Here is a 20,849-nt window from a genome sequence, read left to right on the forward strand (position 1 = left end):
CTCTCACTCTCGCAGCATTGTCGTCTTTTGGGAGTAATTTTGTAATTAAATCGTCTTTTGTTGTTCTTCATTTTTAAAGGGTAAAATCGTCTTTTATACTTCAGGGGTAAATTTGACTTTTTATGCATTTTCCATTAAATATTAACTGAGTTTTAATGGAATAGTGAGAAAATGTTAACAATTTAAACATTTGGTGGTAAAATGATATTTTTACCAAACTGTGGTACTGACATGATGTGTCAGAATAACTTTGGTGGAAAAAATGATAATATCCCATTTTAAAATTATAAATTCAATACATTAAAGAGTGCGTAATTTTCTTATCTTTTAATTTTGTCTGCATATTTTTACTTTTTTAAATTTAAACCACTACATTATATGATTTTGGTCATGTTAAATGTCACATGGTTAGCCACTCAAGCAGCTAAAGTTACAAGACCACTTAGTGGAGCAAAATATAAATAGAGAAAAACAATTAAAACTAAGCTTATCGACCTTTTAACTTTCAAGATTAAAAAAGCCACTCACCCTTGCCCAAGTAGTTACTCTCATATTTGAATCCTTATATTATAATATAAGGATTTAATTTCTTTTTTTAATTGAGTAGAGATAATTTTTTTTTCTTTTATAAAATATAAGTAGAATAAATATCACTAGTTAATATTAATATAAAAAAATTCAGAATTAAAAGAAAAAAATGCTTATCTAACTTACAATGGAAGTTTCTTGTGGAGAGACATTGGGCCGTGAGATGAGGACACAAAATTAATGAGTCATTAATGAAATAATTAAAATGAAAGGCATTAGTGGTGGAAGACACGTGTGATGTGATGTGCAGTTTGCGAAAAACAAATGGCACTTACAACATGCCAATAATTCTAAATTGGTTATCAACTCATTTGACATTTTGTCTTTTTCAGATAAATTAACAAAGAATTGGAATTTATGCAAAGAGGCAAACAAATGGAATATACATACATACATACCTACATATATATATATATATATATATATATATATATATATATATATATATATATATTTAATAAATTGAATAGAGGAAGAGGGTGGAATGGCACCCACTTCCATACCCAGTTGCCTGAGTTGACCCACCACTTCAGCAAAATTATTCAAGAAATTCAGTTTAAAAGCTGACATTTGCTTACAAACGAAAATAAATTACCCACAAGTTGGTCTTAAATCTTTAGTCTTGGATGACTATTAGCCATTGCTGCATAAACAAACCCAAAATGTCTACCAAGATTTTGCTATATTGACCAGGAATTAGCTTCATGACCTCACTCTAAATTGGCATAGAGTGCTTCAAGCTTTGCATACACACAACACGTTCACATTTCACATTCATTAACCACAAGAATATTCTAACTCTTGTAAACTTATTCCCTTTGAGGTTTGTCAAAGTTAGGTCGGCCAAGTCATCCATCCATTCATAGTTGCACACTTAAAAATTTCTTTGCATAGCTGTAAGAAGGAACTTTCTTAAAAAAGGGAAAAATAAATAAATAAGTCAATGGACTCATAATGAAGAAACTTATAGCTTATTTGAGAACCTTCAAATCACTTCTATGTACCATCAAATGAAACAATGAACAAATAAATACAAACAAGTCAAAACAATTCATAATTATGAAATTCTAATCAACATTTATCTGCTCATTTGACAAAGGTTGGCATACAATAGAAGTATTGACTTAGAAATGGGAGATTGAGAGTCTTGAATCCAGAAAGCCAACTCATTTGACTTCATCTAGCTAGAATCGGATAGAATCACCACATCTTATTGTTGTATGCAGAAATTTCAAAGTTTTCTGCTTCTTTCGTTTGTATGCATAATTGCTACGGAAATTTATCGTGCAAAAATAAAGCTAGAGATGTTCAGATAACTTAGAAAAAAACTGGTAGAATGATCCAGTGTATTCATTACAAAATTGGATTCAAAGTCGCATACAAAAGTGTCAGTATCATTTTTCTAAGCCTCTACAGCTCGGTAGTGCTTTCACAAAAAAAAATCTATGCAGCATTTTCAAGAGATGGGTGCTTATTTAGGAAGAACTTTATAGTCCTAAAGCATAGTATGGAGACCAGGATAACAACATATTTCCCCACGTTTCTGGCTTCATTTCTGATCATCAATATCTAATGCGCAAAGGCATGGCCAAACTACATCAATTGAAACAAAATCATTTCAAATTAACATGCGTGCACAACTGAAACTGCATCATTTCACAGAAATGACATGCAAGAAAATAGAGATAAGAAAATTTTCTCAAATTTGATCTCAAATGCTCCTTATATTATCAAATATGAACTGCCGTAATGTCGAAAAGAAAAATTGAACTTTTAATTTATACAAGTTTGAGGGCCAATATCTTCTTTAAAATGTAAGACAAAACAAATTTGAATTATAAGACTTACAACATTCAGTATAACCCATTTTGTTTCTTCAGTTAGATTCCTCTCTCCTCCATGTGGGAGCAGCAAACTTTGAGAATCAGATACGTGAGTGAATATTTACAACAGAATCAGTGTTTATAGAGAAAAAGCATCACTTTACAGAGAAGCCAACGGCAACCTTTAATGAGAAACATCTCCAACTGTGCAACTCAAGCTTCCCAAGTCACAGAAGAAAGCTAGATAATGCTGTCAAGCCAAGAAACTAACTGCTGAGTTGTAGGCCGCACTTTAGGGGATTCACTTAAGCACAGGCATGCAATATCAAGAACTCGCAACATTTCCTTATCATGCTGCTTGTCATAAATGAAAGGATCTAACACCTCACTTTCCCGATTTTCTTGTCTCATCCGTATCACCCATGATATCAGATCCCTAGATCCCTTCGGCTTACACATATCCATCGGCCGTTTCCCAGTGAGAAGCTCCAAAAGCACAACCCCAAAACTATACACGTCCCCTTTATAAGTAGCAACAGAAGCTTGGCCATATTCAGGAGGGATGTAGCCTAGTGTCCCAACTAGATCAGTAGTCACGTGTGTATCATATGGACTAAGTATGAGCCTAGCAAGACCAAAATCAGCTAAGTGGGCTCCAAAATTCCCATCTAGAAGGATATTACTCGACTTAATGTCTCGGTGAAGGATATGAGGCTCACATGATTGGTGCAAATAAGCAAGTCCTCTTGCTGCCCCTTGGGCAATATGAAGCCTTGAATCCCAATCAAGCGAGGATGGTCCATCAAGTTTCTCATGTAACCAATAATCCAAGCTACCATTTTCCATGAACGAATATATTAAGAGTCTGTCATTTTTATGCATACAGTATCCTTGAAGATGGACAAGGTTCGGATGCTGGGCTCTCGAAAGGGCTTCAACTTCAGCACGGAATTCTCTCTCCATCTGCCCACAGTCACCAGAGAGCCGCTTGATAGCAACGTTCCTACCATCGGGAAGGGTGGCTTTGTAAACCAGACCAAAACCCCCACAGCCTATGATATTTGCTTGGTCGAAATTGTTGGTGGATTCCAAAATATCATCGATAGAGATCTCTTTCTCCTTATTATGAAACAAAACTACTAACTTTGAACCAAGTTCTTCTAGATCTTTATCATTTGTGTTAGCTTCCTCCTTTTCAGGATCAACCTCTCCCCGGCTATGTGCCCGTAGCAAAATCATGAAGATCAGGATAAGAAGAAAAGCTGACCCAAATGTGATCCCAATAGCCATTCCCACAATGGTGTATTTGTTTCTCCTAGATTTTTTTGCTGACTTGACCTGGCCACTTTCCCTATCAATTGTACAAGAGTACCGATGCTCACCACAAAGATTATTTCCGTCAAAGCTTGAATTTGGAAAAGTCTGAAACTGGCCTCCCGACGGGATCCTCCCAGTGAGATGATTATTGGCAACACTAAACTTAGAAAGAAAGCTGAGCTTTTCCAATGAAATAGGTATAGCACCTGATAGATTGTTATTGGACAAATCCAGCGTCTCCAAGCTTGTCATCCCAGACAATTCACTAGGAATTGGTCCAGATAAATTATTATGCTTCAAATCAAACACATGGAGCTTCTTCAGATTCCCAAACTCCGGCCAAATTGACCCATCAAGACGGTTAAGGCTAAGGTCAATAGTTGGAGGAAAGCTCCAAATTTGATTATACTGCAGCCCTCTTGCACTAACATTCCTTCTCATGAAAAAGGGGAAATCTGGGGAAGGCTCCTCCAAAGAGATATTCCTACTGATGAGGCTTGGTAATCCAGTTAGATTTTTTGGAATCTCTCCTGTAAAGGTGTTGTTTGATAAGTCCAAGTAGAAGAGATCCTGAAAATCACCAAACCAGACTGGAATTGTTCCACTCAACTGATTCCAAGATAAATCAACCAACTGCAATTTGGAGCAACTCCTCAACCACTGGGGTATTGAACCCCTAAGCCCACAACTTGCAATAACAAGAACTTTTAAATTTGCAAAATGCAATCTGGGATCAGTAGGCAATTTTTCATTACGGAAATTCAAGGTAAGGACCAGAGTTGTAAGGTTCCTACACTGCTGTAAGACCTGGAGAGCAGATGAAAGATTATAGATGCTGGAATTTGAGAGGGAAAGGTAAGAAAGACTCTCAAAATTCTTGTAGGTTTCTGGTATTTGACCACTGAAATTGTTTCGGGCAAGATTGATGTTTTTCAATTTTCTACATCGGGGAAGATTTGTGGGCAGAGGACCATTAAACTTATTTGTGCCTAAATCAAGAGATGTCAAATTAGTCAAAGCAGGACAATTGAGAAGCAAAGAACCATCCAAAGAGTTATTCCTCAAGTTAAGCAAATTAAGGGTGGGTGAATTTGACAGTGAACGAGGTATCCTACCAGTGAATCTATTGGAATGGGCTACAAGATATTGAAACTCACCTAACCCAGCAAAAACATCAGGTATGTTGCCTGAAAAATTATTGGAAGATACATCTAAACGAACAAGATTAGAGAGATCAGCAATAGAAGGACTGAGCTTGCCAGAAAGTTGGTTGTCTTGCAAACCTAAAAGCCTCAACTTTTGAAGCTGAAATATGTCATCAGCTATGCCACCAGTGAGGTCATTCATGCCAAGACACAAGTGTTCTAATGAAGCACAATTGCCTAATCCGGGTGAAAGAGTACCAGAGAAATAATTAACTGACAAATTAATAACACGAATGCGGGAAGAATTCTTGCAAATGCTAGTGGGAACTGAACCATTCAATGAATTGGAAGAAATGTCAAGAACTTGGATTGAAGGAAGATTGATGGTTTGTGGAAGAGGGCCTGATAAGTCATTGGAGCTCAAGTCTAGGACCTTCAAATTAGGCAAATTGACCAATGACACAGGCACCGTGCCTTTAAGCAAATTGTGAGAAAGATTAAGGAATCTAAGTTGAACCAAATTGCCTAAAGATTCAGATAATTTGCCTTTTAATCTTCTTTTATAAAGAAACAGCCCAGTTACTCTACCAGAACCTATGCTATCATTCAATCCAAGTGAAGATGAAGAATTGCAAGTGATGCCTACCCAGTTGCAGCAATCAGATGACGATGCATTGGTTCCCCAGCCATCAATCCCTGATTCAAAATTCTTCATGAAATCTTCCAATGCTGCCAAATCATTTGGGTTGCAAGTGAGGTCCTGCCGCTGTGAATGAAGCAGCTGAGCTTGGAAGCAGAACCCAGCAAGGATTATGAACAGGCACAAATCTTGTACACCCATATCAGCTCAGCCCAAGAGAAAGATTAAGAGAAAAAGATAAACAGTAGTATGTTCATGGATTGTAGAATCAAGAAACAACAAAACCCTTATCAGCAAGTAAGCCAAAGGTAAAGAAAAGAAGAGAAATTAAGACAGAGCTGTCCGATAAGAAGGAGGTGGCTATAAGCTTTGACTTCAACACTTTTCTGTTTTTAACTCGTAAAAGAAGAGAACGAAATCAACTTGATTCATGGTCGTTGGCCAAGCCGAAGAAGCCAGAGCTGAAATAGTTAGTAGAATGGTAAAGAAGATTGAATGCTGACTTTGTAGGCCAAAATTCGATGCAGGCACCGGCTAGAGCAGGTTAAAAGTGGCAGTGGCAACAAGTCAATGGACATTCATTGTACTTAACGTTACAACGCCGGGCCGCCTTTACTTTTTAACCACAATTTGCAATTGTTGTTGAAGCAATTAAATATGATCACCACCCATGACGCTTTGCCTTTTATTCTTTATTTTATTTAATAGCAAATTTTTCATCCTCGTCAAAATAAATAATAATAATTGCAAATTTTTTTATTCAACTACCACTTGTTGCTTTAAATAAGTGCTTTTTGTCAAATAATTACCATAAGAGCACTGACATTTAAGTAGAAATATTTCAAGAATCACAAACTAATCAATGTTAAATCCGTTTAGGTTATTGTTAATTGAAAAAAAAAATCAAAGAACACGTTAAAATCAACTACAAATTAATTGAAAAAAAAAAATCGATTTATCGTTATTTTTGCCACCGCTGTATACCCATTCAAAGCATTTATTATTTTTCTTACTAAAAATGGAGTTAGTGCTATGAATGCAATATAGAAAGGGACTAAGATTTAGGGACTGCTTGAGGGTGCAATATAGAGAGACATAATGCCTGTGCTATTAAATGAATAAAAATTAAAATTAACATAAAATTCAAACTTAATAAAAATTAAAATTAATACAAATTTACAAAGTCCAAACTTAATAGTTTATTAGTCTCCATTCAAAGCACAATCTTTAAATATTGGTCTTTAAAACATAAAATCACAAATTTTAAACATAATTAAATTGTTTCCAAAACACAAATCACAAAGTTCAAAACACAACAAAGTTCAAACATAAATATTAAATAAGCTTCCTCCACCGCCCCACGCAAGCACTTCGACAAGTTCTAAATTCAAATTCTTGTACTCTAAATTGAAGCATCGATCTCCTAGAGAAGGATTGAAGAAATAATGTATAATAACTACTTCCTTTAAACCACGTTGCAAATAAATAAATTCAATTTATATATTTAATTGAACAAATAAAGATATCTTTGCAGTTTGCACATCATATCTTTAATTGAGCAAATAAACCAATTTCATATCTTTGCACATCAAACACAAACACAAATAAATAAATCAAATTCATATCTTTAATTGAGATAAAAGGCTATTACAATCTTTATAATTTATGTTATATCATTATAATTACAAATAAATATAACATGTTTAGCAAATTCTTCAAAATATATATCTATAAAATTTATGTCAATCATGCTTATTTTATGGCATTCATCACCAAGTCTAGTTAATAATAATCCTAGACAACACTATTCTATCAACTTCAACTTATCTAACTAAAACAATTACAAATTTACAATGTTACAATTAGACTTAAAAGTTTAAAACTATAACAACTATAATTAAAGTTTAAATTACAACTTAAAAGTATAATATCAAATTATAAATAATAATATATATTAAAATTTACCTTTTAAATATCCATAACACTAATGTCAGTGCTCACCGTTTCCACTGTTAAAGCTTGTGATCTTATAAACTCTTTAAAATAAAAAAAAATTAGTAAGAAACTTAAGTACATGTAGATGTTATATATAAAATTATAATACATTTTAAATATATTATGTATGATAAAAATGTTACCTACTTGTACCTCCATATGAGACATTTACTTCTTAATATTTTCTTGACGGTTGAAGACGAGATTGGCAAAAAGTTTAGATTACAACCAATTTTTAGTACATATTATTAACTTTATGAAATGAAAATTATCATGACATTTTTAGACTTAAATAAGTAATACTTAGATAGTAAATGATGTGTTTTTTGAAATACTAACTATGCAACCCAAGAAGGGGGTGAATTGAGATTTTAAAATTTAAGCTAAGCAAACCACATAACAATTTAATCTAATGTCTTAATGGAATCTAAAACAATAAATTCAATAAAGTGCAATAATAAGAGAGTAAGGGAAGAGAAAACAAACACTATGATTTTTACGTGGTTCGGCAATCCCCGCCTACGTCCACGCCTCTAAGCTCACCCGGCTTGAGGATTTCACTATCCAAGCCTCCCAAGACTTCAAGATCTTTACAATTGAATTCTAAGGTGTCAATGGGCCTTTACAATCAAGAGATTATCTCCTCAATCTTTTCACCATAAGTGTTTCTCACACTTGTACACTCACAATTTGATGAGAAATGAAAATTAAAACAAACAACTCTTTTTTAGAGTGGATATACAAATGATAGCTCAATGAAGATTTTATCTTTGATGATTAATAAATTAAAGCTCAATATATATTGTGTGCACTTGTTTATGTTTGCAAAGATTACCAAAAATGAATTGAATTTCAATTTATCCGAGTTGAAGCAGTAGATCGATGGTAGCAGATCGACTAGTTACAAATCTCCGGACAACAACATAGTGTATGGTGGTGACCGTGACCGTAATCCGTGAAGAGAGTTCTTGACTTCTTGAGATGTGTGTGTACTGTTGAGTGTTAGAAAGTGTATATTTATAAAGGAGAAAATCGTTATTTTACACTTCAAGTCTCACTAACATCTCTACTTTTATATATTTAAGTCCATTGTGATTTAATTATGTGTATTTTATTTTAATTAAGTATTTTATATATTTTAGGGGCATCATAGTCATTTCACAATGAACGAAAGATCAGAGAGCAAAATGGGCAGTAATTTTAGATTCAGAACAATCGAAAACCTTAGGAAGAGTATAAAAGGGTAAACGACACTATTCACATGTGCGATTCTGTTCATATATACAGTACTATACATGGTACTGTTAACAACACTGCTCACATATACGGTCCGATGATGTGGCATTGACCGATAACGTGGCAACATTCAATTGGATGAATGATGTAATATTGACTGCTTATGTGGCGTTGATTGATGAGTTAATGTTGACCGATGATGTGTCACGATCCTATTGGACTAAAATATTAATGTGGTGTTGACCGATGACGTGACAATATGTTAATGGATCAAAAAATATGCTTATGATACATGCATATACACGTAATAACAGCCCTGATGATGTGTTATATCCAATCAGAACTTGCCACGTGGCGTAATCCTAAGCATCCAAATTGTTTTAATCTAATAGCCATGATTTACTCATTATATCTATAAAAATGGGGGCTTTCCCCCCTAATTTGACATCCTTGAATTCATTTTTTAACTCCATTTTCTGTAATTCCTTTTTCATCTTGTATTTTATACGTATTTTAATAAATTTCTATTTTAGCATCATATTGATTAGAGTGTGGTTCATGAGGAGTGGAAACCATCCTCATGATTTAATTGGCACTAATAAGGAATATTAAGCCCATGGTGCATGTTGATGCAGATCCAGATACTCAAATGCTTCATTTTAATAGATTTTACTTCAATTTATTCCCACCATTTTAATTTAAATTTTAGGATAATCTAAATCACTTCCACCACAAATCCAATCACCCACTTAGAAAATTAACTCTACACATAATTAAAATCCACCTCCTTGTGGGATCGACACTCGTCACTATTGATCTATTCTACAATAAATTCGTCTATTGATCTATTCTACAATAAATTCTACAAATCCAATCACCCACTTAGAAAATTAACTCTACACATAATAAAAATTCACCTTCTCGTGGGATCGACACTCGTCACTATTGATCTATTCTACAATAAATTCGTGCACTTGCAAATTCAATAAAATTTGCACAACATGTACCATATGCGTGAAACCATGACTGTAAGGGGAGTGAAGAGTGTTCTTGTCTTCTATAGATGAGAAGTTGAGGGAGGGAGAAGGTTGTGGCCGTCAACAGTGTGCTGTAAGTGTGAGGCTGTGACTGAGACTGTGAGTGACTGAGCGTTGTGTGCGTTTTGTGTTGTGTATTGTACAATATAATTTGATATGTTGTGTACTTGTGTGTGTGGCGTGCTTGTGTTTACTGTTTAGGTTTAGTTTTTTTTTTTTAAAGCAACCTAATCGGGTTTTTGGATCGGATCGAGTAGATCACAACCTGATTAGGTTTAGAAGAATTCATCCAATTGGGTTTCATTAACAACTCGATCCGACCTGATCTGAACCCGAAATTTTTTGGATCGGATCAGGTCAAATATTTTGCCCACCCCTATTTGCTATATGGTACTTTCGTTTAAAGGTAGTCATATGGGACATGACATAATTACATAACGTGAATATGATATAATTAATTTTTTGAATTTCTCAAATAACAAAATTTTGGGCTAAAATACTTTAAAAATTTATCTTACATTTAGCTTTTTGCACCATTAACCAAATAATTCATTACACACTCATAAATATCTATTAATCTTATTTGTCTCTCTTACAAGTAAAGATGGCAAAATTCGGGTCCAAGTCCGAGTTTAGTCTTTCCGGTTCTGAACTCAGATGACAATTTTAAATACCGGATCTAGATATAAACCCAGATATTTTAGCTCCGGGTTTGGTCTGGGTTAAACCCGGAAAAATGTGGGTTTCCAGATTACGAGTTTTAAACCCAAATATACATGTTGAAGGCCTGAAATTAAAAAAAAAAATTCAAGCATGCTACTTTCGGCTCTTTGGTAGTTGCGGAAACAAATAGAACAAAGTCATGCGATCTTGCGAAGATAGTGGAGGATGAGGAAGTTGGGAAATTAAATAAACCAGAAAGAAAGCCACATGATTCCACGAGCCCAAATCTCAGTATAAATCTAATTTTAACACATAAGTTAGAAATTGAAACTTGTCTAGAAGTGCGGCCACGGTGGCGTTGTTGTGATGCTGATGATTGATGGATGATGATGAATCGAGGCGATGATGATTTTGAATTCATTTGCTGAATTTTGGGAAATGAACAAAAGTAAGGAAGCAGCGGCTATAAACTAGAGGAAATGTAGGGTTTGTTTTGTTTATCATTTTTTTTTACTTTTAACTTATAAATAACAATTTAAAAAAAGATATTAAATAATATTTAAAACAAAATAATTCGGGTCTGGGTTTCGAAAATCTAGATTCAGGTGAACTTGAAATCGGACCCTGATAAGTCTGGGTTTAAGAAAACAAATCCGGATTCTGCATAGAATATACATCTGGTGCGGGTTCAACTCGGACAAGATCATTCGGGTTCATCTAGGTCTGAGCCAGGTTCGGGTTATCTTGCCATCCCTACTTACAAGAGTAGCTCAAAGATATTCGAGGTCTCAGGAAAAATGTGTTACTATGAGTTCTCACTTTAGAATGCTATAGAGAATCCCCCTTTCAATCAGTCTTATGCCTCTATTAGTAGGCATTTCTCTGATGGCATAAGATCAGATCTATCTAATGCCAACCACTCATTTCCATTAGATCAATCTTGACCTTTTGTTAGTGAGACAACTTAAACCAAATTCTCCATGGGCCGTCCATAGCCAAGCAAGAAACAACCTTCGGTTGTGCGAGGCTAAGCAAGAATATGGTGGTAGGTTGGCTAGGGTTTGCTAAATTGAAAGAGATTAAGGACTAAGGAGGGTAGAGTTTGCTAAAGAGAAAAGAGATCATATTAAGGATGGAGGAGTCTAGGATTTGGTAAAGAAAAAAAATAAAACAATAAAAATATTTTGTTTCAAAAGAAAGGAAACAAAAACATGAAGTTACAATTTATCTTTATGACAACATTAAATTTGTAACAGAGTTAAAACGACAGTAAAGTAATGATACATTTTGTAAACAACAGATGAGTTTCTATAAATTGTTGTGCTTTGATTGATGATACAGTAGATGAAATGAAATATGAAACTTTTTGTTATTTAACTAAGGTAAGATAGTCGTTTTAAGATCACGGATAAAATAGTTGTCTTAGTAATATTTAGTTAAATATTCACATGGCATAAAGAGAAAAGTGGAATAATGATACATGTTATAAATTTCAAGTGCATAGCCAAAAAATTTTTTTTTAAAAATGTATATTTTCAATAAAGTGTAAAATATTATATGGTACATTTGTATTTGCCCTAAATACCAGTATTAAATAAAATTTAAGTAATGTAAAACGACGAAATATGCCAGGCCATTCGCCTTGAATTGGAAGTCAAAAGTCAAAACCCTTTAGTTGCTTCCTTTGGTCTTCCACATGGGGACATCTAAAATGGGCTCTATGTTTTTAAATGGGCCAATATTAAACGAGATATTCTTTTAACACCCCTGTAAAATCTTTTACCACCCCTTTTAAATATTATTCCTTAAAAAACCTTTATTTGATAAAACACACATCCACACGTTAAAATTAATCAACTACCCATAAATTTTTTTTTCCAACAATGTATATATTTCTTCCTAAATAACATATAAATTCTAAAATATTAAATTTATCTTAATTTTTTCCTTATTATATAATTTTTATTTACATAACTCTAAACTCTAATAATTTTCTCAAAAAGATATTTTTTAATTAAAACTTTAAAATATAAATGTAAATTATCAAGGGGGGTGGACCGTGGATGTAAAATATTTGTTAAAAGAATAATTTATTAAAGTGTTTAATTCATTCAAAATATGAAATGAATTAATTCGTGTGAAGTTATTTAAGTAATTTTAATTAAAAAGAGATTTTTTAAGGAGCTTTAAGGGGGTGTCAAAAGGCCTTCTCGTATATAATTACAAGCCCTTGAATTCTTGCAACATTCATATTAGAGTGGCGCCATGAACACCCTTCCAAAGTCCTTTGCAAACCCCATTTCTGAATTTAAATAAAAATTTACTTCAAAATGCTTATAAAAGATTTTCACTGTTAGGGGGGCAAAGATCGGAGGAAAAAGAAGTGAAAAATAAAATAAAAACAAAAAACTTGCCAAGTAGATACAATAAACTCTTGTACAAGTAAGTGAACAACAAATCTTAACGACCCTTATAATAATCTCACTTACACTAATAAGTAAACAATAATATTGTTTAAAATTTCAACCACTATTACTGCTTCCAGTGGCTGATCCAGGCATCAACTCCCTTAACATGGCCACAACCTGCAGCATATTTGGCCTTTTGGAAGGAAAATCATCAACACACTGCAATGTTATCTCCAAGTACCTGACCATTTCTTTAACTTCTTCAGCTTCAGCTTCATCAGTTCCTTTAGTGACCAAAAGCAATTCAGGGTCTATGACTTCCATTTGTTTCCCTTCTCTTACCTTCATTTTCACCCACCCCACCAAGTTAGTGTCCCCAAAATCATCCTTATCCGTGGGGCGTTTTCCAGTCAGCAGTTCCAGTAGGACAACCCCAAAGGAGTAGACGTCGCCTTTTGCAGTGCACCGGAAGCTTTGGTAATACTCTGGAGGGACATAACCTGGTGTTCCTGCTAGTGTACTTACACTGAGATGAGTGTCCAGTGCACTTATGAGCCTTGCCATTCCAAAATCGGAGACTCTTGCTTCCATTTCATGGTCCAGTAACACATTGCTTGACTTCATGTCTCTGTGTATAATGTGTGGGATGCAATTGTGGTGTAGGAAACATAGTCCTTTGGCAGCACCTCTTGCAATCTTCTTTCTCGCATCCCAAGTAAGAATCCGTTGGTCTCGTGCTTTTGCTCTTCCGTGGAGAACCTCTTCAAGGCTTCCGAACTTCATGAACTCGTATACAAGGAGCCTCTCCTCACCTATTTTGCAGTAACCCAACAGTGGCACAAGATTCCTGTGCTTTATTTTCCCTAGAGTTTCCATCTCGGCCATGAATTCTCGATCTCCCTGGCAGCTCAATCGGATGAGTTTTTTAATTGCAACACTTGATCCATCCTTCAGTGTGGCCTTGAACACTTCTCCAAATCCACCACACCCAATAAGGCTTTCCGCAGAGAAACCATTTGTTGCCTCAATGAGTTGAGAGAACTTGAGTTTTCGTAGCTGCCTTTGGAATGTTGCCACGTTGATGCTTAATGGTTCTTTCTCCTTGTCAATCTTCCATGTTGTGGCTGCATGGGATGCTTGCAAACTGTTGAGCATCTTGACCTCCTCTGCTTCCTTACGCCTTGCGCGCATTGCAATTGCCCACACAATTAAAATGCATATGGAAGCAATAGAAATGAGGACTCCCATGACAATGCTATTAGCCCATGCTGCAGCTGCCACCCTATGGCCATGTCTGGCTGCATCGACACTTGGATTTAAAGCTGGTTGATTGTTGCCATTTCGGCATTCAGGTAGTGGAACCCCACAGAGTCCAGGATTATTTGCATATTGACTTGCTGGAAGTGTACTAAGCTGTCCCCTTTGTGGAATTGGCCCCGTTAACTCATTGTTGGATAGATCAATCTGCACCAGGAAAGATAAGTTTGAAAAGGACTCAGGAATTTGACCTTGCAACCTGTTATGTGATGCATCAAATACACCTAAATTCCTGAGCCGACCAAGTGATGAGGGAATCTCCCCAGACAGCTGATTATGAGCCAGTTCAAGAACTTGCAAAGCAATCATATCCCCTATCTCATCGGGGATCTTTCCTCGAAACTGGTTGTAAGAAAGATCAAGATACTCCAAAGTTTGGTACTGAGTGAACAGGCTCAGGACTGGCCCAGAATACATCCTCGCAAAATCGCAACTCTTGAGTGTTGGTATCTGCAAGAGTCTCTCAGGGCGGATTCCTGCAAATTCCAACAAGCCTCCCACTCCTTTACAAGAGTTTCCCACATTTCGTACAAACACCAAAGTGTTGCTGGAGAGGAATCCACCCAATGGTTTTGCCCCCAGCTGCCGGCCTAGTCTAGGTGGGATATCCCCGGTGAGGTTGTTGCTGTTCAAGTCTAACCAAACCAAACTGCTGCAATTTCCAAGCTCCCCTGGAATCTCACCCTTAAAACGATTATTTCCAAGCTGCAAAACAGCTAGCCTTGTCAAGCGGCTAAACTCTGGGGGGATTTGACCCGTCAGTTCATTGCCTGTGAGAGATATCCATTCAAGATTACTGCAGCTGAATAACTCAGCAGGAATCTCACCACTAAGTTTATTATTGTTGAGAATAAGATCCTTCAGATTCTTGCATTTGCCCAATTCTGGTGGAATTTTCCCTTCCAAGCCGTTGAACCATGCTATAAACTGCTCAAGATGCTCGAGCTTCCCAAGCTCCTGGGGAATAGATCCATTGAGATAGTTCAAGCTAAGATCAATCACCTTTAGCTGTGTACATTCTGAAAGCTGACCTGGAATTACTCCTGTTATGAGATTATCCGGTAACCTCAGCTCCTCGAGTGATGAAACTCCTGGACATATGTCTGGTGGGATGATTCCTGAAACCCTGTTGGAACTGAAATCAACAATCCGTAGAGTCTTGCATGATGAAATGGAATCAGGAAATGATCCAGAGATCATGTTGTTACTCAAAATCAAGCTCTCCAATGATCCAAGATTTTCCAGGACGGAGTCTGGAAAGGGACCTGAGATATTGTTATTAGACAAATCAAGTAATTGCAACCAGGAGCATGAAGACAAGGTGACTGGAAAAGAGCCGGTTATGTTGTTGTGAGGGAGCTTAAGCTCAAGAAGAGAATCACATGCATTTCCCAACTCAGAAGGGATCCAACCAGTGATATGATTATTAGAGAGATCCAATCTTTGTAAACTACTCAGCTGACCAAATGTTCTTGGGATCTCCCCTGCGAGCAAATTGAATGATAAATTCAAAATTTTGAGTTTTGTGCAATTTGAAAGAGAGGAAGGGATAACATCCATTATATGATTTTGTGACAAGTCTAGATGCAACAAGGAATTGCAAGAATTCTCATTCAAACTGAAACCGGAAATGGATCCTGTTAAGTTGTTGTAAGACAAGTCAAGAAGCTCAAGTTTATCAGAATTTGATAAAAGGGTCTCTGGTAGAAACCCTGTCAAGTTGTTGTAAGAAGCATTTAGGTAGACAAGATTTGGAAGTTTTGAGAAAAGATTGTCAGGGACCAGGCCTACAAGACCAGCTGAAGATAACTCAAGCTGTTTCAAACCAAATGGAAGTTGAAGCAAAGAAGTTGAATTGAGAGTAAATAAATTGGAAGACAATTTAAGAACAGACAACATATCTAGAGAGGCCAAAGGATGAAAAGAGATGGCACCTACAAGATTACAATTACTAAGATCAAGTTGAGTGACTCTTCCTAAAGAGCATGTGACTCCATACCAGGTGCATGGATTGTTGTTTTTAATGGGAAGCCAACTTGATGATAAGACTCCATTTGTGTCATTCTGAATCATTTTCTCGAACATAACAAGGGCTGCAGCATCAGTCCTGATGGATGGATGTGGATCAAACCCTGCAGAAACCGAAAGCTGTAACACCAGAAAAACAAGTGCAAGAGTGAGCTGAATCGATGTGATCCTTTCCATTGCAGTGAGTAGTGAGTACTGAGTAGTGAGAGAGAGAGAGAGTGGTGAATAATAATTTGATGAGAATTTTATTTGGTTGCTTGTAAAGCAAAGGAAAGCATGAAGAAGAGGGGAGAGCCTTTAGAAAAAGAGAATACTTTCTGATTATAAGTTTTTTACAAAAATGAGAGAAAAAGGGAGGGAATAACAAAAAGAATTTAAAGAAAAGGGTGTATTTGTACTAGGAGGCCTCGGATTTGACTTTTGGTCAAAATTAGTGGACCCACAAACAAGGTCTGTGACTATTAATTTATTAACTAGTGAGGATCTGCTGCTTTAAGAGGGAAAATAATAGTGGGAATGGGAATATGGGATTGTGTTTGATCCAAGACTCACTCCCTGTCTGTCAGTGACAGTAAGCGTGAGGGAATGTTGATAACAAAAGTAATGATTTAAGAATTGGTCATGTTGATATGTTGTTTTGTCACAAGTGTGAGGCCCTACATACGTATCCAAGTTAATTTAAATGCCATTCTATAATAAAACATAACAGCACAACGAGGACTATCACATGTACTTAGATCTGCATACATAACGTACCCGTCTATTACAAATAAACAAATTAATAATATATTGAGCTGTTGAACATTTACTGAGGAATAAGAAGAAGAAAAATAGTGTATATATCGAGATATCAACAATGGATATATCAACTAACTGTGCACATAATTTATTGAAGCACCATCGGAAATATTACTTATTGGCTCTACCAACTGATAGAATAACAGATCTCCTATCATAATCGATTTTTAACATGTATGTTTCTATATCCGAAATTTCAGAATTCTTCAAAACTATAAGAGAAACACATCTTAATGCATAACAACAACAATAATAAAACCCAAAGCCACCGATGAATGATGTTTGGATAGAACAAAATCAATGAAAATATGTACTTTTACAATAAGTGGAAGAAAATTTATTAAAAATACAACATTACAACTATTTAAAAGTATGTTAACAGATGCATAGTATCATACAGATAATGTCATGTCATAGTAGATCTTTGTGTTCTTATCAAAACATTAAAAAAAAAAAAAAAAGATCTTTGTGCTTGAGGTAGGGGGCCCAGATGATAAAATTTGAAGAGGAATCAATGATACTGTTGTGTTGGGTGCATGAGAGGAAAAGTAAATTCATTAAAATACATTTTTTTTTCTTTTCTTCTGCTGGAGGAAGAATAAAAATACAACAGGGAGCCCACAAAAGGAACAAAATCAATGAGCTCTTATGGTTAATGGCAAAGTGGCATGAGAGGTGATGATGCTCTCAGCTCACTACTTTCTTTTTAGTTCTCTTTTCTTATAACACAATGCCAGCTAGCTGGTTTAAGCCGTTCGTTCATTCATTCCCTTTGAATCTGATTCACTGGCTCTTTATTACTCACGTTAACAAGTCATAACTTCTTTGTAATACATATATTTTATGTCGTCTTAGAAATTTTCTAACTTTTGAAGTTCAACTTTCTAGCTGGTTATGGTGAGACTCTAAAATCTGAACACGAGGACTATGTAGAGCCTCTATTTATATATTGTTCTGTTACACTATCATAAATATATCTATGATAAAAAAAAAAAATTGAAAAAAAGTATAATTTAACTCAGATCCAAAATCCTAAACCTTAATAAAGTTTAGAAATAAATCAATGATATGATATTATTGTACTATTAAACCATATAATTTAATAACTTTCACAATTATTACATTATTAAACCATACACTGTAATAGCTATTAGAACATTTCTAATTCAACTCAACACTAAATCTAAATCTATGTAACAGAAGTTGTTTAGTAGAGAGATTTACTAACTTTTAGTCACAAATAAATTATATAATTAGACATAAAGTCCATCATCGAGGCTTAAAATATTTCTTTCCCATTATTGTAATTCTTATCATTTTTTTTTTTTTTTGGTTAACATGAACGTCTATATAGCAAGATTTTATTGAAGGAGCATATAAATGACATGCAATACAAAGACTTTCCCTCCTTTATATAGAGCTCAAACAATTGTTCACATGCTCGTCAAGTCGGAGAAAAAATGGTGGAGAGGGTGAGGCTACTTGTCGAACACGTTTCAGTCGTCCATTTAGATTTTAGATAAATTTTACTTGTATAGATAGTTAGACTTAGAGCACCACAAAAAAACTCTTCAAATAAGATTTTATTACTTATTTGAAGAGGCACGTCAACATTTAAGGCTCCAAAAGACATTTTAATTAAAATTTTTCAAATAAAAAATAGTTCTCTCTCTTCAAATTTGAAGAGTTGCTTTCTCCCTCTTCAATTTATATTTTATTACGTTTTACTAGAGAAAGAGATAAATGCTTTAATTACTATTGACTTTTTAAAAAAAAATTATTTGATTAAAATAATATTAACTTATTTTTATTTGAAGAGACTTTTGAAAAATAATATATTTTTTTTACTCTTCTATTTGCCATATAGATAATTAAATAGATATTTGAAAAGTAAAATTTATAAAAGTTTTTGGAGATGCTTTTAAAACAATAAATATTACCCTAATCTAGCAACCCTAGCCATTTTATTGAGACAGAATGTGTGCAGGACTCGAAAGAATTAATACTATTTCCTGTAAAAAAAAAAATCTCCCTTCAGACTTGTGAACATATGGGTCAATTATCCAACATATGGTACCCATACTTTTGAAGAAAATATATTGAAGCAGCATTGACAATAATAATTACACGCATCACCTAGGGATATGCCCAAGATAACTTTGAAACGGTCGATGTCTAGTCTAGATGATATCAAAAACCTTAATTAATTAAGTCACTAATGCAAAGATTAATGCCTACTAATCATAGGGTTATTGATAAATTATCTTTAGATTCAGGTGTGCTGTTGGCTTGTCGCCCATCGAGTCTCGTTGCACATCACCGCCATACAGCTTTGAAAGGCCTTTATCCAACTGAAAGTGGTGGCACGACCAAATTAACCGCATAGAAATATCAAATATATACTCTCTCTCAATAACTACTACTTTTTTTTTTATTTAATTTTTTGAATTTACGGATCTTCTTCAACTCAACTCCTACTTCCCTAGACTTTAATTGTGGATTGCATTTTGACCGATGAGAAAAAGTTGCTTAAAATTGTTATTATTATGTTTATAATTAGTGTTCGGTAAGGTGGCCCTTTCAAGAATTTGTGGTGTATGGGTCCAAAAGGGGAGTAGTAGCTAGCTTTGTGTAGCATTAAGGAAATTTCCTTCACTTGGTGTAGCTTTTCAACACTATTTATACAATTTCTCTATTAATTTATATGTAACATAATTAAAAACAAAAGTAGCATGCACTTATCGAAAAGTATATGTGACTAATTGCGTTGAGGATTTTGGATTTATTAATATGAGTCTTTGGGATCTTTATTCTAAATGTACACAATTTGGTTAACCTTTTACATATTTTGTTGCTTCGCGAGAAATTTCTAATATGTCGCGGCCTGGTTGCTAAATCCTCAAATTCCCTCTTCATGACTGGTGAGAGGACCTACATGCTCTTATTTTCGGCTCTTAGTTATGTTGTTAAATGCTTAATTCTCTATCTTTTCTTGAGAAAAAATTTAGTTTGACCCTCCAACCAATTAAAGCTATAGGTTTCATTATTATTAAAGTTAAAATAATTATTAAAATATTTTTTAGTTTGGGCAATCTTTACCATATCAGCCTGGTGATGAGTGAGACTATCAAATCTAAGTATTCTCTTATTGTTTTCTAAAGAGACTGGCATGAAATGGGCATATCAGGTTGTCTTTATGATCAAATAAGATGATAAAATAATTAAAAAAACTTGAGATTAATTCTCATATTAGAGAAGAGAGCCTGGTAATTGATAAAATCTCTTAAATGCAGATAGAGATTTAGGATTCGAACTTTACTTAGATGGGGAGAGAATTTGATTACCATTATACTAAATTAAGAAAATAAAGTTAAGTCTCTTCTCATAGACATGCTCATAAATAGTTTTAGCTTCGAAGGTAATGTTTTTTTTTTTTTTCTTTTTTCTTGTATAAATGGGATGGGATGAATATTACCTTTTCTATATGGATATGATGAGTGCAATGAGATTGAATGTGAAAATACAAGTAAAGAGTTTCCAAAAAAATCATTAGCCAGGGCATACATTTTACAACTATGTATACGGATCAGATATAAACAACATGAAAAGTAGTGTATGGATAATAAATATATCCAATCAAAATGTTTTGACCGATGATAATTAATCTCCTTACTAAGTAACTGTTAATCCACACACTTCACGAAATGATTTTTATGTCTTAAAAGCATTTACTTTTCACTACTTCAAATGATTTACTGACTTGAGAATAAAAACTTAAAAGAAAATACTTTCATGTTTTGAAGCGGCGTGATTATTTCAATTGATGAAGGTGGTCACAACTTGTGATTGAGAAT

The 20,849-nt window shown here is 34.6% G+C and overlaps 2 protein-coding genes across 3 annotated transcripts; both read right to left on the reverse strand.

The window, feature by feature from the left end:
- Positions 1-1,899: 1,899 nt before the first annotated feature.
- LOC102619276 (phytosulfokine receptor 1) lies at positions 1,900-6,091 on the reverse strand. 2 transcript variants are annotated; one of them, XR_008050986.1, is made up of 2 exons: positions 2,437-6,091; positions 1,900-2,181 (listed from the first exon to the last, which is right to left on the reverse strand). XR_008050986.1 is itself a non-coding variant. In XM_052432202.1 (1 exon), exon 1 carries the CDS (start codon positions 5,712-5,714, stop codon positions 2,652-2,654), a length of 3,063 nt encoding a protein of 1,020 aa, XP_052288162.1. In that variant the 5' UTR covers positions 5,715-6,091; the 3' UTR covers positions 2,293-2,651. The 2 variants fall into 2 exon arrangements, 1 of the variants encoding a protein (XP_052288162.1); XM_052432202.1 differs by lacking the exon at positions 1,900-2,181 and having other exon boundaries at positions 2,293-6,091.
- Positions 6,092-12,812: 6,721 nt separating this feature from the next.
- On the reverse strand, positions 12,813-16,659 carry LOC102619569 (serine/threonine-protein kinase BRI1-like 2). Its single transcript, XM_006470843.4, has one exon. The coding sequence runs from the start codon at positions 16,372-16,374 to the stop codon at positions 12,967-12,969; it is 3,408 nt and encodes a 1,135-aa protein (XP_006470906.2). The 5' UTR covers positions 16,375-16,659; the 3' UTR covers positions 12,813-12,966.
- Between the last annotated feature and the right edge of the window lie 4,190 nt (positions 16,660-20,849).

This window comes from Citrus sinensis, chromosome 8 (assembly GCF_022201045.2).
Source record: "Citrus sinensis cultivar Valencia sweet orange chromosome 8, DVS_A1.0, whole genome shotgun sequence".
NCBI classification, from domain to species: domain Eukaryota; kingdom Viridiplantae; phylum Streptophyta; class Magnoliopsida; order Sapindales; family Rutaceae; genus Citrus; species Citrus sinensis.

Bases quoted from the DNA above. Each gene is read 5' to 3' on its own strand.
- LOC102619276 (XM_052432202.1), bottom strand. From the start codon at position 5,714: ATGGGTGTACAAGATTTGTGCCTGTTCATAATCCTTGCTGGGTTCTGC.
- LOC102619569 (XM_006470843.4), bottom strand. From the start codon at position 16,374: ATGGAAAGGATCACATCGATTCAGCTCACTCTTGCACTTGTTTTTCTG.